Raw genomic sequence first — 16,481 nt, forward strand, 5'->3', positions numbered from 1 at the left:
GGTGGCTGACTAAATACTTTTTTCCCCCACTGTATAGTGTGTAAAGTATTCATTCCGTGTGTCTTCTTTCAGAGAGTGAGGGACTCCCGCAGCGACACAGCCACTCAGAGACGCTCAGCCCTCCCATTATGAGAACTGGAGAAAACCACCACAGAACCTGGACTAAAGAAAACCACCACTGAACCTGGACTGAAGAGAACCCCCACAGAACATGGACTGAAGAGAACCCCCACAGAACATGGACTGAAGAGAACCACCACAGAACATGGACTGAAGAGCTATGGCACCAAAACCAAAGCTAGGCCTTACACCTCTGTTCTCTTAACAATCATATTGCTACCACATCTAGAAGTTTTCCAGACCATGAACTTCAACTTTTGAGTGAATGCTGCATTTGAATGATCTGTCCTTGTTATGATAGTAATCTACAGTATATTGACAGTATATATCAAGATTTTACTTCTGCTCTTTATGGGCCCCGTGTAGCTCAGTTGGTAGAGCATGGCGCTTGCAACGCCAGGGTTGTGGGTTCGTTTCCCACGGGGGGCCAGTATGAAAAATTTATGCACTCACTAACTGTAAGTAGCTCTGGATAAGAGTGTCTGCTAAATGACTAAAGATGTAAAATGTAAAATCATTGGGATTTTGCATTTCTATATTTTTGATTACACAAAAACTTCTCAGCGACTAACATCGATAATATTGATAACAGCGTTTAATATTTTTTGCTCTAGGACCGAGTGCTCCTGATATGTTTAATGATTTACTTTGTATTGCTATCAGTCATTATTGAGCAATTGCCTTTTATGAAAATGTTATATTATGCAATACCATATTGTTCAGTGTAATAATATTCTATGTTTGATTATCAAATTATTCTTTACTACCTTTTTTAGACACATTGTGGTTCAGGATCAATAAACTACAGTGAGTGTACAAAACATTAGGAACACCTGCTCTGTCCATGTCATAGACTGACCAGGTGAAAGCTATGATCCCTTATTGATGTCACTTGTTAAATCCACTTCAGTCAATGTAGATGAAGGGGAGGAAACAGGTTAAAGAAGGATTTTTAAGCCTTGAGATAATTGAGAATGTGTGCCATTCAGAGGGTGAATGTAAGACAAAATATTTAAGTGCCTTTGAACGGGTATGGTAGTAGGTGCCAGGTGCACCGGTTTGTGTCAAGAACTGCAACACTGCTGGGGTTTTCATGTTCAACAGTTTCCTGTGTGTATAAAGAATGGTCCACCACCCAAAGGACATCCAGCCAACTTGACACAACTGTGGTAATCATTGGAGTCAACATGGGCCAGCATCGCTGTGGAACACTTTCGACACCTTGTAGAGTCCATGCCCTGACGAATTAATGCTGATACAAGGATCCTATATTAGGTACTACTACAGTGCTAGCTAGCTACATATGGTTTTACAGTGCTAATCATATTTCATGAATGTACAAAGTCCACTTTGACCCAAGAGAACAAGTCAGACTAAGAATAGACTAAAGATCATAATGAATACTAGTATTATGGACAGAGTTGACCTGATCCTAGATCAGCACTCCCAGGCAACTTTCAGGCATTTTGTTTCCACAACAGCCCTTCCATGGGAGAGCATCCTCACCTGGCGGACAGTGGCCCGTTTCTAAAAGACAGGAAGAGGTCTGCTGGAGTTAACCACACACAGCAATGGTGTTGGTCAGGTGACCCACTCCCTTCTCATGGTCTCCTGGGGGTTGGAAAACAAAATAGATTAGTTGAAAGCCACACTGTCAGGTCAGGATTAGATGAACCCCGAACTAATATAGAAAATAATGTATTCCAAACTTCTAAACATGCAACAGCCCCCTTACAATGTCTGGTACTGTCCCCTGAGGGAATATAATCATTCTCTATTGTAAGTCTTCTGACCATGATAACATTTAATTTAATTGAGAAAGGTCAAGCCAAATGTGAGTGTGCGTGTCTGCCTGCCTCTCAGACAGTCAGTTGTTACTCAAAGCATAGTCTACCTCGATCAGTAGAGCGTTGCATGGCAATGAACTTGGCTGACTTCTTCCTGTCCTCAGCGATGGTCAGAAGACTGCACTGAGGGGTGAAGGACAGCAGGGGGATCTGATAGGTGCTCACCTCTCCTGTAATAGATTGAGGGTGTCGTAGAAATATTTGACTCAAAAAGTAGTCAACTTAAAAATATTTCTCAAGAGACTGGAACTTGTGAATTTAGACTTTTATTATTTGCATAACAAAGCCGAGCTTGCTCCATGGAGCAACTGCTTGCCCTGAACCGGAGCGTCCTTTTTATACAGACATGCATAGTCACACTGATACAACTCCTCCCTGTGAATGAATAACATCTTTCAGTATCACATGTTGGCTACTCACGAGGGCTACTTGCGCTTCTCTAAGTGGGGCCTCTGTATCTTATTAGTGGCATGACTCAAAAAAGTATGTACATACGTACGTTAAAGAACAATCACACTCTGTTTTGACTATATTCACTATCCAGGCATGCATCTGGAGTACAAAGTATCAATCATGTTCATTCTGTTTTACCTTTATCATTTCATAACACATTATAAAACATATCAATTAATACTTAAACATGGTTTAAACATGTCATCCATAACCCATTCTCAACCACATACATTTAAGCATTTATCATTTACCATCCTCCCTGGCCCTTGAGATTATGTGCATGTGGCTATGTGTCAGGTCATAAGCACAAACAAATGATAACACTAGTTCCATTGTTACTCCAATCTCCACACAGCCATCACGAGGAGTTGTATCTCCATCACATGTCATTGACATACCCAGACCAGCTGCAGCGAGTTTATGAAAAACACATAAATGTCTCTGCTCTGTATTAACCCTTCAACTGGTTCTCAATCCATAAACATTTTAAGGCATATAGGTGTTTAATTCTACAACATATGTACTTGAAAATCATCTATAAGGGGAGACCACAATAGAAGTGTTGAATGCAGAATAAAGCATCTCTCATGGTGATTGGATGTCAAATAAATCCTTGCCAACAGCTGAGAAGAGTTGCTGTTTTTATGCTAGTCCCAGATCTGTATGTCCACTCATCCACATCTACTAATCATAGACCAGGGGGTCAATCTGAAATTATAGAAAGGATGATCAGAGAGAGAGAATTCGTCATCAGAGTAGGAGTGCTGATCTAGGATCAGGTCGACTCTGTCCATATAATACTAGTATTCATTATGATCTGACCTTTGGTACATTCTTAGTCTGGATTGTTGTCTTGGGTCAAAATGGACCCTGTACATTCATGAAATATGATTAGTAAAGGAGGACTCTCCTGCTAGCACTGTAGTAGTACCTAATACATATAGAATACTTGCATCAGCTGTTATAGATTCATTTTATGAAGATGAGCTCCTACATTTGCTCCAGTATTAAAGTTGCCTTCCAGTGGCCACCACCACTCCTCCAGCCACATCTGGAACTCCAAGAGACAGACAGACAGAGAGAGAGAGACACACTGAGTCTGAGCGCTGGGAAAATAGATAAATGTAAAACAAATGTTGCTTATTCATAGGTTGCACCTCAGTCAGTGTGTCGCATCATGTCATTGTTATGAATATTCTCAAGCCTCCCTCTGCCGTCGACGATAGACATGCACAAAAGTCACGATGGATGGAGGCTAATGAGTATATTGTCAAAGTAACACTACTAGCGGCCTGGAAATATGATGACATTGCTAAAGTAGACAAACGTTTAGTATGAAACAACTTTGACATCATTATCATGTCGCCAAATGGATGGCAATGTTGTCATTAGCTAACAAGTTTATCAAAAAATAGCTAGTAATGCTACGGCAACTAGCAAAAATGTGGTGGTATCCCCTCAATTGTAGCTAGCTAACATTGATGCTGCACATCAAAAAGTCAATCTGGCGACATCAAAATGATGACAAACGGTTTAACTAATTAGTTGCCTCCTTTTGCAATGTCATTGTATTTCCAAACCACTGTAATTAACTTTTTGAAGAAATCAGCACTCATTGACGACGCATTGAGTAGAATGCTCGATCAATCGGACATGCTTCTCAGACAGGGGCTTGCTTGTTCGTTCTTGTCTGAGAATAGCCATAGCTAGCTACCACAGTGATCCCCTTGAGAGTAGCTAATTTCAGTGCATCATTCATATGGCTTGCTAGCTAGTGTAGGAGCTCCCTAGGTGAGTCCTCTTTACCTTTACTGGACTCAGGCTGAGATATGCTGTCCATGTTCACTTCATGGATAATAATATAATATAATAATATGCCATTTAGCAGACGCTTTTATCCAAAGCGACTTACAGTCATGCGTGCATACATTTTTTTGTGTATGGGTGGTCCGGGGTTCGAACCCACTACCTTGGGTCAGGCGCGTGCTCTACCAGCTGAGCTACAGATCTCCTTTCTTGCTACAGTGTGACTGAAAAAAATACAAAAACATCTAAATACATGTACATACAACTTTTACCAATTGTGAGAAGACTGTTTTAGCAAAAGGACATGTATATTTACATTGCCCTTGGCTGGAACATGTATGACAAGGCAAAAATCAAGACATATTTCACACAAAATAGGATGGATGCACACAATTCTTGGTGATAGCCAAGTTAATTTAAATAATGTATGAATTAAGAATCTCAAATAGAGTTTGGTTTGAGAGCCAAACTGAGAGGCTGTCCTGTTAGGTGAGGTTTTGCTCACCTGCAGACAGCATGTATTCAGGTCAAGCCGTTATTGGCCCCGGCAGCGCTTTCTCCTCTGTCTAGAGCATTGATCTTGGCATCTGCAGAACAGAGACAACAGAGGGAGGATTCAAGATTGTTTTTCTGGGAACGCACTTTTAAAGGAGTACTAATCTACTTCCACTGTTGGCTATTGACCCCAGAATTTTATTTTGAAGAATCCAGCATCGTATTATTAAACATACTTTCCAAACGTTGGTCTGTTGTATACCCACTTCCTTCCTGCTTACATCATGTCAAAATAAAAGTCCCCCACAATTTTTTATTTTTGTCCACATATGGTGCATGTGCATGACTTATTTTAGATTTTGTTCCAAATTCCCCCCATTCGTAATGACCAACCTTCCTGCCCACTGACACATTACGTTTAAATTGAATTTTATTTAACTTCTGGCATCCCGCAAATTTTTTCCATCAACTCCCATGTTCTGCCCGAGCTCTTATCCCTGTAACACAAACCCTTGTGACACCATTAAGGTCCGCATGGTGTTGGTCCAGATGACGACATCCGACGCTAACTCTCAGCCGTTCATGCCTTCACTCAACCCAAGTTCTGCCCGAGTCCTCGTCCCAGCTGGGCAAGATATTGGATGCCAACCACCATTAAAGCCCACTGAAGAAGAAGAAGAAGAAGAAGAAGAAGAAGAAGAAGAAGAAGGAGACGAATTTGTCATTGTAAATCTTTACCGATATGTGATATAATTTACTTATTCTCTGTAATATCGTATAGCTTTGGAATCGTGACATTAACTAGTGTGGAGGAAAATATGCCGGTTTCTGGACTCATACCCTGACTTTGAGAAGGGATTGCGTGACCCAACATGACAAGGTGAACGTGAATGTCCGACAGTCTGCTGGGTGAGCCGTTATACGTTCCTCCATTCATTGCCGAATGGGATTCCTAGATCCTCCTTTCTCTAATATCTCTGCCATGAGCTCTTAAATCGAGATAGCTGTGTATTTTGCTACTGCATGGCCAGTGTGAACCGGAAAGTCTGATGAAGAAACGCTGAAGAAAATGTGGCTTCCCCAATGGATCCGGTAAGTCTGCTTTCCTTTTAACAGGATAGGCATGCTGTATAAAATGTCTATGCCAAGTTTTTATAATATTTGATCCTCCACATTCCTCTGTTCCGTGTTTAATGGCTGAGAGAAAAAAAGACTAAAACTTGTTGGGATTTGTTTCTTCAGCAAGATAACCTACTACTTTATCATGTGTAGGAATCTGTGTCTAGTCCTTAATGATCTCTCCTTCCTCCCAAAGTGTGCACTTGTTCACCTCCACTGATTTGAAAATCTGATTAGCCATTATATGACCAGATACTCGCGAAGTGGCCACTCACAATGAAAATACGTCTTCTTCTGTGGGGTTTATCCGCGGTTGTCATCCAAAGTTATGGTACATTTTGACACCTACTGTAATGGAGTGTGGGCCAGCGACAGCGATCGAGGAACTAAATCCTATATGACAGCCTTGTTTCTCTTAAAAAATATAAATATTTGAGACTGTATCTAACGATGTTCTACTTAGTATGCTTATCAAACTCAATTCCTGTACCCCAATATCCCTCATACAGTTTCAGCTCTCTCTCTTTCCCTATCATACTGCCCACACGGTATCAGTACATGCTCCACTGTCTCTGTTTCCTGGCAGTAATCACACCTTCCTGTTGGATGATTTCCTATCACATTTAATGACTTATTCAGCTGGCTGTGTCCCACCCTAGCCTTGTAAGGATGGCCTCCTCTTTCTGTCCATTCCTACCATCCTCCCCTACTTTACTCTGTACCTGGAATAGGGGCGGCAGGTAGCCTAGTGGTTTAGAGCGTTGGGCCAGTAACCCGAGCCGACAAGGTGAAAAAATCTGTTAATGTGCCATTGGGCAACTTAACCCTAATTTCTCCTGTAAGTCGCTCTAGATAACATTGCCTGCTAAATGACTAAAATGTAAACAATGAATAGATGCCTGCCCTTAGTGTCACTGTTTCACTGTTCCTGCCATCTCTGCAGCACCACTGCCCATATCATTCCCTTAGTCTCTGTCTTGCTCATTGGCACCTCTACCTCCTGTCTCCTAAGGGCCTGTTTAGCTAGCACATCTACTTCCTCATTCCCTTCCACCCCCACATGGGCCAGGACCTAAGCAAAGCTTGTATTGACACCCAGCTGTCTCATCCGGGCATGAATTTGATTTCCCCTCATATAGCAGGCCTTGTCTGCTATGTTAGCTAAATGATTGCAGGATTATCAACACAGCACATGAGTCAGAACATATAACTACTCTGTCTGACTTGACTTCCTCTACCAACTGCAAGGCCAACAGTATGGCCATCAGCTCTTCCTTGTTCAAAGCCAGGTGGAATGTAATACGTCTCCTGACAGCCAACCCACTTTCCTGTTTAACAAAGGCTGATCCATTCCGACCTGTCCATGGGTCTTTTGATCCATCTGTATATATGTCAAAAAAATACAGATTTACCGTTTCCAGTCGCTTTTTAAAGAACTCACATGGGTCAACCCCGTCCCTGTCTTTCCGTACTCTCTCCAACACTTGTAAATCAACTACTGGAGGTGGGAATAGCCATGGTGGACTCACAGGGATAGGTACTGTGGGGCTAAAGTCCCTGCCATACAATCCCATCTGCCTCGCCTGGTTATCACCCACCCATCCAAAGGTTTTATTCTGTCCATGTTCATGCTCCCAACTTTTCTGTAGAACCCCTTTTGTGGGGTGAGACAACCCATGTTCCTGTAAGTTAACCCAATAATTCATTGCCAGCAATTGCCTTATAATATGTAATGGCAATTAAAATAAAATGTCAAAAAAATGGAAGGCAGTCGTAACCACAAAGTCAAAACATAAATATGATTTTTTTATGTTACGGTTAGGGTCAGGCATAAGATTAGCAGTGTGGTCATTGTGGAGTAAAAAGTACAAAAATAATAAATAATTCAACAGTGACTCGCTCCTGCAGGTTTTTGCTCAACAACATCCGTAGAGAACTGATATAACGACTTTTGATACAGGATTTCTTAATGTCTGTAAAATCATGAGCGGAGGACAAGGACACGCCATGTGTTGTGTCGGTCACGGATGGGGGGCCAGAAGGTCGGTGTGCCAAGATAGATTGGCCACTGTTGCTAATCTTAGGAGGAGTACGTGATGGAATGGCCTGGCTAGGGTGCCACATGATACCATGTAGGGGGATCCTATTGTAGTAGGACACTCAATAATGTTTGGCAACTGTTGGACAGAAGTAGATTGGAGAGCATCATATAAACTGAGGGATTTTCTATGGAAGTCATTCAGATGACAAGAGGCTACGCCCGTAATGCTTGTCATTGAATCCAGTACTGTAACAATCAAATAAACATGAATCAACTCTCCATCTAAAGTGTTTAACTATTCTCTTACATCCTGAAGTACTCGATACCAGAGAAACTCGTCATAACAAGTGATCCAACTTCACACAGGAAGCGGAGCAGATCCTAATCCAGGCATTTCTCATCTCCCCGTCTGGACTTCTGCAACTCAGTATCATGTTATTAACATTAAAAATATATATTAAATGTTCTTATTACATGCTAGAACAAAACAAATATAGTGTTGAGTTTTTGCTCTCATCTGATTGGTAGGTAATCCATCAATCAACTACAAAGTAGCAGTAGTTGGGATCTCCACTCATAACAATAGTAACAATGCAAAACAAAACGTTTTACAATAAGATTCACATGGATACATTAATTCATATCAAATCCTGGTCTCTTCTACATAATACAACTAATGAATATGCAATCAGCAATGTAAAACAAAACAAGAAAACATGCAACCACATTCCAGATGTATGTTTTACAATGACATTTACATGCAAGCATTCGTTCCTTCTAACAAATCACCAATAAAAAGTAGAATGGTAAGGTATAAGATATTATCAAGTGTATTTCCAGAGTGAAGAGAGAGAAGTTTGGTAGGAGACCTTAGTAGTCGTGAGAAAACAGAAGAGTGTGAGGTCTGTGGTTGACATTACCTATAAGTACTGATGGGCAGAGCTGGCTTCCTGCCCCCATGATGCCTCTTCCTAACAACCAACACATCCTTCGCTTCACAATAAAAATGTGTGAACATCTTGTTGGAGCACAGTTAATACACAATAAGGAAAGTTGTAAGATATCCCTATTAAAATCCTTTAAAATAAATGCAACATAATTTGACCACACTAATAGTCCTATGGCTTCTGTACTTCCGTATGTCCCATCAGCTACACTAAAACCTGGTGAAGGGATTTACAAGAAATATGTGAACATCTTTTAGGACCAAACTAATTATACAAGAGGCCTATGCTCTCTTCCCACAGTCAAAGCAGCAGTGGTGAGGTTTCTTCCCTATATGTCTCTGCTTGTGTTTCTTGAGGTGTTCTGATCTGGAGAGACTCTTTCTGTCTTGTCAGCATCATGTTTTTGTTGAGGCTCCCCAGATGATAAGCCCCTCCCACTGAGAGAGCAACAGTTAGGGCTGTCCCCTGTGAAACAAAGATGTTGAATAGCATGGACATCTGAAATCAGGCTACCTGATGGGACTTTGATAAATGCAGAAATTGACAATCAAAATAAACATACTACCGAGGGACCATGTTATTTTGAGAAGCATTTTTAATTCAGAATTCGGACATATACAGTTTGTATGTGAGAACTATTTCTAAGCTGCATACTTTCAGTTTTTCCTGAACTCACTGCACACGATCAAAATAAGTTAGCTTGCGCTGCTTGTGCTAGCACATGCACAGATTAAATACACCGCTATAACTCTGATTAAAGTGTTTACATGTCCTAATAATTCTAAAGATTGCTCAGGAAACCAGGTGTTTTTAACTGCGTTACATGGATTGTCACCTTAAGCCAATTAAGATAAGCAGAGTAAGGTGTTTACATGACTAAAGCCATACTCAGCCTACTGCCATAACTAGTTTAATGTCCAATTATGAGTGTGCATGTAAACATACTCATTGTAAAGCACCAGTTATTTTGTTGCTTTGACAGTCATTTCTGAGCATTATTATGAATGTTATTAGTAATTCATTTACGTCTGTCCCTCATTTTAGAGGTTGATATGCGTTTCTGTGGTTTTAAGTGATTCAGGATGCACTAATATAACTAAACACTTAGATGGAGATTTGATACAAGGTATTTAATAATACGGTACTGATTCAACACAACAAGATACAAGTAAGTTGCCTCTTGTTATCCGAATGATAGACCCAGAGATCTCTCCGTTTATATACTTGAGTGTAAACAAGTTCTAACCAACAGTTGCCAACCATCATTGTGTGTCACTCCCAACCCGGTGGTATCGGTTTGCACCCCCAGTCAGGACATTCCATCACATACTCATTCTAAGATTAACAGCAGTAGCCCCCCAGAATTCCTGGCACCCAGACTTTCTGGCACCATCAGTGACATAAATACATTTCACCACCCACAGCGCTATAACCTTTTTCTTCAAGTACACCATGTTCACGGTTGTTCAAAACCAAGCCTAACAACTGTAACCCATCATATGGATGTAGATTGTAGAGTTTTTTAAATCGCTTTAAATGGTTCCACGTCTTCATACCCACGTCTTGTGGATGCTTCAAAGTCTTTGACCATTCATCCAAGTTTTGGAGATGCTGATTTATTTGTGATTACTGTCACGGGGGTTTGTCTTTACCCCTTTAACAGCCTGTGTTCTGATTGGCCTAAGACATCGCTTGTCACCGCTGTCAGAATCTGTTGACTCAAAAGCCAGGCAGTGCTGACCAGATGCTTGAAACCCGATCTGCCTTGCACAACTCAGCATGAGGGTAGAACAGAGAGCCCACAGGTGGGGGCCAAGTCTTCCTTTAGCACACATGCCTCCTGCAATTGTTGAATTTCCTCTTTTAATGTTTTTATCTGTTCACCAAGAGCCCTCATACTCTCTTTATCTCTCTGCAATGTCCTATCATGAGTATCACAAAGTACTTTCTGATCTCATTGTCTGACTTCAGCTAATACAGTTAAAGACCACTCGTGTCTTTGTCAATGAGTTAGACATTCTCTGTATTTTCCCCAAGCTTTTTGTATATCAGACAGATTCCATCAACAATGACATAATATTTATTTATTATCTCCTGCCTACACTTCTCTACTTTGAAATGGTTCTTCCTATCATTAGAAAGTGAATTTAATATATTTTTCATGTTCACATCCGAGCAGCTGTCCCGCCCTTTTTCCGGAGTGGTTCTCTCACTTAACAATGGCATTATATTAACTTCAAAAGTTGTATAATATATATATATATATATATATATATATATATATACACACACACACAGTGGGGAGAACAAGTATTTGATACATTGCCGATTTTGCAGGTTTTCCTACTTACAAAGCATGTAGAGGTCTGTAATTTTTATCATAGGTACACTTCAACTGTGAGAGACGGAATCTAAAACAAAAATCCAGAAAATCACATTGTATGATTTTTAAGTAATTCATTCATTTGCATTTTATTGCATGACATAAGTATTTGATCACGTACCAACCAGTAAGAATTCCGGCTCTCACAGACCTGTTAGTTTTTCTTTAAGAAGCCCTCCTGTTCTCCACTCATTACCTGTATTAACTGCACCTGTTTGAACTCGTTACCTGTATAAAAGACACCTGTCCACACACTCAATCAAACAGACTCCAACCTCTCCACAATGGCCAAGACCAGAGACCAAAGCTTTAATTCTGTCCACGTTCATGCTCCCAACTTTTGGAACATGAGACAACCCATGTTCCAATAATTAATTGCCTTCTAATATGTAACGGCAATGAAAGATATATCTTAAAAAATGAAAGGCAGTTGGGAGGAGGCAAGATCAGGTGGGACCATTCTAGCCAATCAGAGGGCAGATACGCATGTGAACAACAGGCACAATGGTTTCCACTAGTTACCACAAACACAAAGTCCAAAATGTATATCGTAGAAATTCATGAAAACAAAAATGTGCATTTTTTATTTTAAGTTAGGGTCAGGCATAAGTTTAGAAGTGTGGTTAAGGTTAGGTTTCAAATTACAATTTTTTTTTTTTGGGGGGGGGAGTTTCCAGCATGTCACGTGACCTACTTTTATTATTAAACTCGTAACAACCTAATCGTTATGAAACGTATATTCGATCAAATAAGCCAGAAGTCGCCGCTTCCTCTCTTTTTTGAAAGGAAATGACTGGTATAAGAAATATGGTGGAAACTCTGACTAGCCCATGCCTCCACCAACCCAATGCTATTAGATTTGTGGGAAGTAGTGAATGATTGAACATTTTAGGAAAAATTAGATATTCTAGGGATGCTCCCAAATCAATCAGAGGTGTAGACTAAATTAATCAAATATTTGGTTTAATGATAAACTGTTTAATATTTATTATAGCCAACAGGACAAAGCTAGCCCGTTCCCCTCCACCCTCCCGGAGTCCCCAGGTCAAACACCTCCTGGTACCACTTTACTGCAGGGTCTGGTCGACTGCAGGAAAACACCGGGGCAGAGTGGAACTGAGAGAGGAGGAGGAGAAGAGAAGGAAGATGGAGATTTGATTTCATTAAGTAAGAACCATGGTGTGTAGATTACACTACAGTCTGCTTCTGTAACAATAGTGGAGGTGCATAAAGATGGCGGCCTGCATGTACTTACCACAAATTCCTCATTTTGCTAAATTCACTGTATTGTACATTGCTCTCCTTTACTGTTTTTTGGGTATTGACATTAGCATTGTAAACATGATCCCAATTTTAGCTTCAAGATGCCAGCAATTTGAAAAAACGAAAAAGTAGATTGTGTTGATTTATTGGAATATTGCACAATGTCGCACACCGTAGATTGAAAACTCAGTGGATAGTGCTAAAACAATGATGTCATATCAGAATTCTGACATCTTTATGCACTCTAGTCATTAATTGATTCATTATATATTGATGAAGTGATCTGGGTCATTCCACCCATTTTTAAAAGTGTAACTTGGTCCCAAAAAAAATCACGTAATTGTAACATTCTGTAATAAAGAGCACATCTTCAACTTCATAAAAAAACATGTTTTCCCATCTCAAGACATTTAATAAAAATAGTACTACACTAAGTGCCTATGTGCCAAATAAAGTAACAGTGTTGACCGTAACAGGGGACTACTGAAAACAACAAAACCACCAGATTACATGGGTAGAATAGTCCTTTAAATCAGCCATATAAACCGCTTTGTGACGGGGGGGAAAAGAAGGTTGTTTTATGAAACCTAGTGGCAATTGAATGCAATCTTCACAAAAAAATTTTACTAAAACATTTCTAGCATGTCTATGAATGGGTAAAAGGGTTGACTTGCTCAGTTTTCCACCACAAAACAGCAGTAAATTGACAAAAAGAGAGTAAAAGCAGGTGAGCTGGTTCTACTATGATTTAACTATTAGATGTTCAATGTTTCTTTTGAAAACATATATTTTTTTAAAGGAATAGTTTCACCATATTAAAACGGGAGTTCAGTTCATGTAACAGGGTTGACCTTAAAATGAGGGACAGACCTAAATGAATTACTAATCACATTCATAATAATCTTCAGAAATGACTTTGTCAAAAGCAACAAAATAACTAGTGCTTTACAATGAGTATGTTTACATGTGTTAGGATCTAAATAAAACTCACAGACAACTAGAAAAGCTCAAACTAAGTTTATTCACCTATACAGCTGCAAAGACATGATTACACAAGCACGAATAATTATGCCCTCCTACTATGCAGAGCAGCACAAGCTTACTTCTTTGCGGGAGTGCAGTGAGTTTGGGAAAAACTGAAAGTATGCATCTTATAAATAGTTTTCACTTAAACTTTATGTCTGAATTCGGAATCAAATATGCTTCTCAAAAATAACATGGTCGCTGTGGTAGTACGTTTATTTTGATTGGCAATTTGTCATTCATCAAAGTCCCATCAGGTAGCCTGATTTCAGATGTCCATGCTATTCAATATCTTTGTTTCACAGGGGGACAGCCCTAACTGCTGCGCTCTTGGTGGGAGGGGCTTATCATCTGGGGGAGCCTCAACAACAACATGATGCTGACAAGACGTCTCTCCAGAAGAGTCTCTCCAGATCAGAACGTCTCAAACACCAGCAGACATGTATAGGGAAGAAACCTCACCACTGCTGCTTTGACTGTGGGGAGGGTTTTGCTAAACAGAAGGAATTTATCATTTACCATCGGATTCACACCGGAGAGAAACAGTACCGCTGCTCTCAGTGTGGGAAGGGTTTTGCTGCATCTAAAACCTTAAAATCTCATCAGAGAATTCATACAGGGGAGAGGCCTTACCCCTGCTTTGATTGTGGGAAGACCTTCAGTCAATCAGGACACCTGACTACACACCAACGCATACACACAGGAGAGAAGCCTAATAGCTGTGATCAGTGTGGGATGAGCTTCCGGAAGTCAGGATACCTGACCATACACCAACGCATACATACAGGAGAGAAGACTTATAGCTGTGATCAGTGTGGGAAGAGCTTTGCTCGAGATTCCACCCTGACTGCACACCAACGCATACACACAGGAGAGAAGCCTTATACCTGTGATCAGTGTGGGAAGAGCTTCAATCATTCAGGATCCCTGATTACACACCAACGCATACACACAGGAGAGAAGCCTTACAGCTGTGATCAGTGTGGAAAGAGCTTCAGTCATTCAGGATACCTGACTACACACCAACGCATACACACAGGAGAGAAGCCTTATAGCTGTGATCAGTGTGGGAAGAGCTTCAGTCAATCAGCACAACTGATTACACACCAACGCATACACAAAGGAGAGAAGCCTTATAGCTGTGATCAGTGTGGGAAGAGCTTCAATCATTCAGGATCCCTGATTACACACCAACGCATACATACAGGAGAGAAGCCTTATAGCTGTGATCAGTGTGGGAAGAGCTTTGCTCGAGATTCCACCCTGACTGCACACCAACGCATACACACAGGAGAGAAGCCTTATACCTGTGATCAGTGTGGGAAGAGCTTCAATCATTCAGGATCCCTGATTACACACCAACGCATACACACAGGAGAGAAGCCTTACAGCTGTGATCAGTGTGGAAAGAGCTTCAGTCATTCAGGATACCTGACTACACACCAACGCATACACACAGGAGAGAAGCCTTATAGCTGTGATCAGTGTGGGAAGAGCTTCAGTCAATCAGCACAACTGATTACACACCAACGCATACACACAGGAGAGAAGCCTTATAGCTGTGATCAGTGTGGGAAGAGCTTCAATTATTCAGGATCCCTGATTACACACCAACGCATACACACAGGAGAGAAGCCTTATAGCTGTGATCAGTGTGGGAAGAGCTTCAATTATTCAGGATCCCTGATTACACACCAACGCATACACACAGGAGAGAAGCCGTACAGCTGTGATCAGGTGGGAAGAGCTTCAATCATCCAGGAACCCTGATTACACACCAACGCATACACACAGGAGAGAAGCCTTATAGCTGTGATCAGTGTGCGAAGAGCTTCAATCAATCAGGAGAACTGACTACACACCAACGCATACACACAGGAGAGAAGCCTTATAGCTGTGATCAGTGTGGGGAAGAGCTTCATGGTGTCAGGAAATCTGACTAGACACCAGCTCACACACACTGGAGAGAAACCTTACTCCTGTCTATGTGGAAAGATCTTTGCTCATTCATGGTCACTGGAAAATCACCATAAAGCACAAACATGTCGTCTTTTATCTCCCTCCTCTCCTGCACCGTTTCCAGATCCCTAAATAAAGTTTAAATAGAAAACATCTTGTGAAGAGTCATCCATCTCCCATTCTCTAACAGTATACTAAGTCTGAATACCATGATAAGCTTTGTAGCATAATGTCAAGCTCTGGATCCATATCGATCATTCGTCTCGGAGTAGGATTGTTGTGGGGTGGGGGATGTTGAGGTGGGTTTTAATAGCTGTATCTTATTTAATTAACTCCCATTATCCATTAAATACTTGTATCATGTATAATAATGTTTCAACAATACGAGGTGTGTATTCTTGTTTTCAATAGATCAATAAATGTAATCCAATATCTGCTTAACAACATCTGCTTATCACATTGTTTTTTTAATCTATAATAATAATCTTTTTTTATAAGGATCATAGGCCTCTTGTATAATTAGTTTGGTCCTAAAAGATGTTCACATATTTCTTGTAAATCCCTTCACCAGGTTTTAGTGTAGCTGATGGGACATACAGAAGTACAGAAGCCATAGGCCTATTAGTGTGGTCAAATTATGTTGTTGCATTTATTTTAAAGAATTTTAATAGGGATATCTTTCAACTTTCCTTATTGTATATTAAGTGTGCTCCAACAAGATTTAAACACATTTTCATTGTGAAGCGAATGATGTGTTGGTTGTTTGGAAGAGGCATCATGGGGGCAGGAAGCCAGCTCTGCCCATCAGTACTTATAGGTCATGTCAACCACAGACATCACACTCTTCAGTTTTTCTCACGGCCAGTAAGGTCTCCTACCAAACTTCTCTCTCTTCACTCTGGAAATACACTTGATAATATCTTATACCTACCATTCTACTTTTATTGGGGATTTGTTAGAAGGAACGAATGCTTGCATGTAAATGTCATTGTAAAACATACATCTGGAATGTGGTTTCATGTTTT

The 16,481-nt window shown here is 40.6% G+C and overlaps 1 protein-coding gene and 1 long non-coding RNA gene across 2 annotated transcripts; one reads left to right on the plus strand and one right to left on the minus strand.

Annotated features, from left to right (window-relative positions):
* Positions 1 to 1,569: 1,569 nt before the first annotated feature.
* LOC123485593 lies at positions 1,570 to 4,790 on the minus strand. Its single transcript, XR_006659076.1, has 3 exons — positions 4,732 to 4,790; positions 2,015 to 2,137; positions 1,570 to 1,731 (listed from the first exon to the last, which is right to left on the minus strand). It is a non-coding gene; the product is annotated as an uncharacterized LOC123485593 (long non-coding RNA).
* Positions 4,791 to 14,144: 9,354 nt separating this feature from the next.
* Positions 14,145 to 15,609, plus strand: LOC123485587 (zinc finger protein 271-like). The gene is made up of 2 exons (XM_045216599.1): positions 14,145 to 15,151; positions 15,235 to 15,609. The coding sequence occupies exons 1-2, from the start codon at positions 14,233 to 14,235 to the stop codon at positions 15,438 to 15,440; spliced, it is 1,125 nt and encodes a 374-aa protein (XP_045072534.1). The 5' UTR covers positions 14,145 to 14,232; the 3' UTR covers positions 15,441 to 15,609.
* The last annotated feature ends 872 nt before the right edge of the window (positions 15,610 to 16,481 follow it).

This window comes from Coregonus clupeaformis, unplaced genomic scaffold (genome assembly GCF_020615455.1).
Source record: "Coregonus clupeaformis isolate EN_2021a unplaced genomic scaffold, ASM2061545v1 scaf0747, whole genome shotgun sequence".
Taxonomy (NCBI): Eukaryota; Metazoa; Chordata; class Actinopteri; order Salmoniformes; family Salmonidae; genus Coregonus; species Coregonus clupeaformis.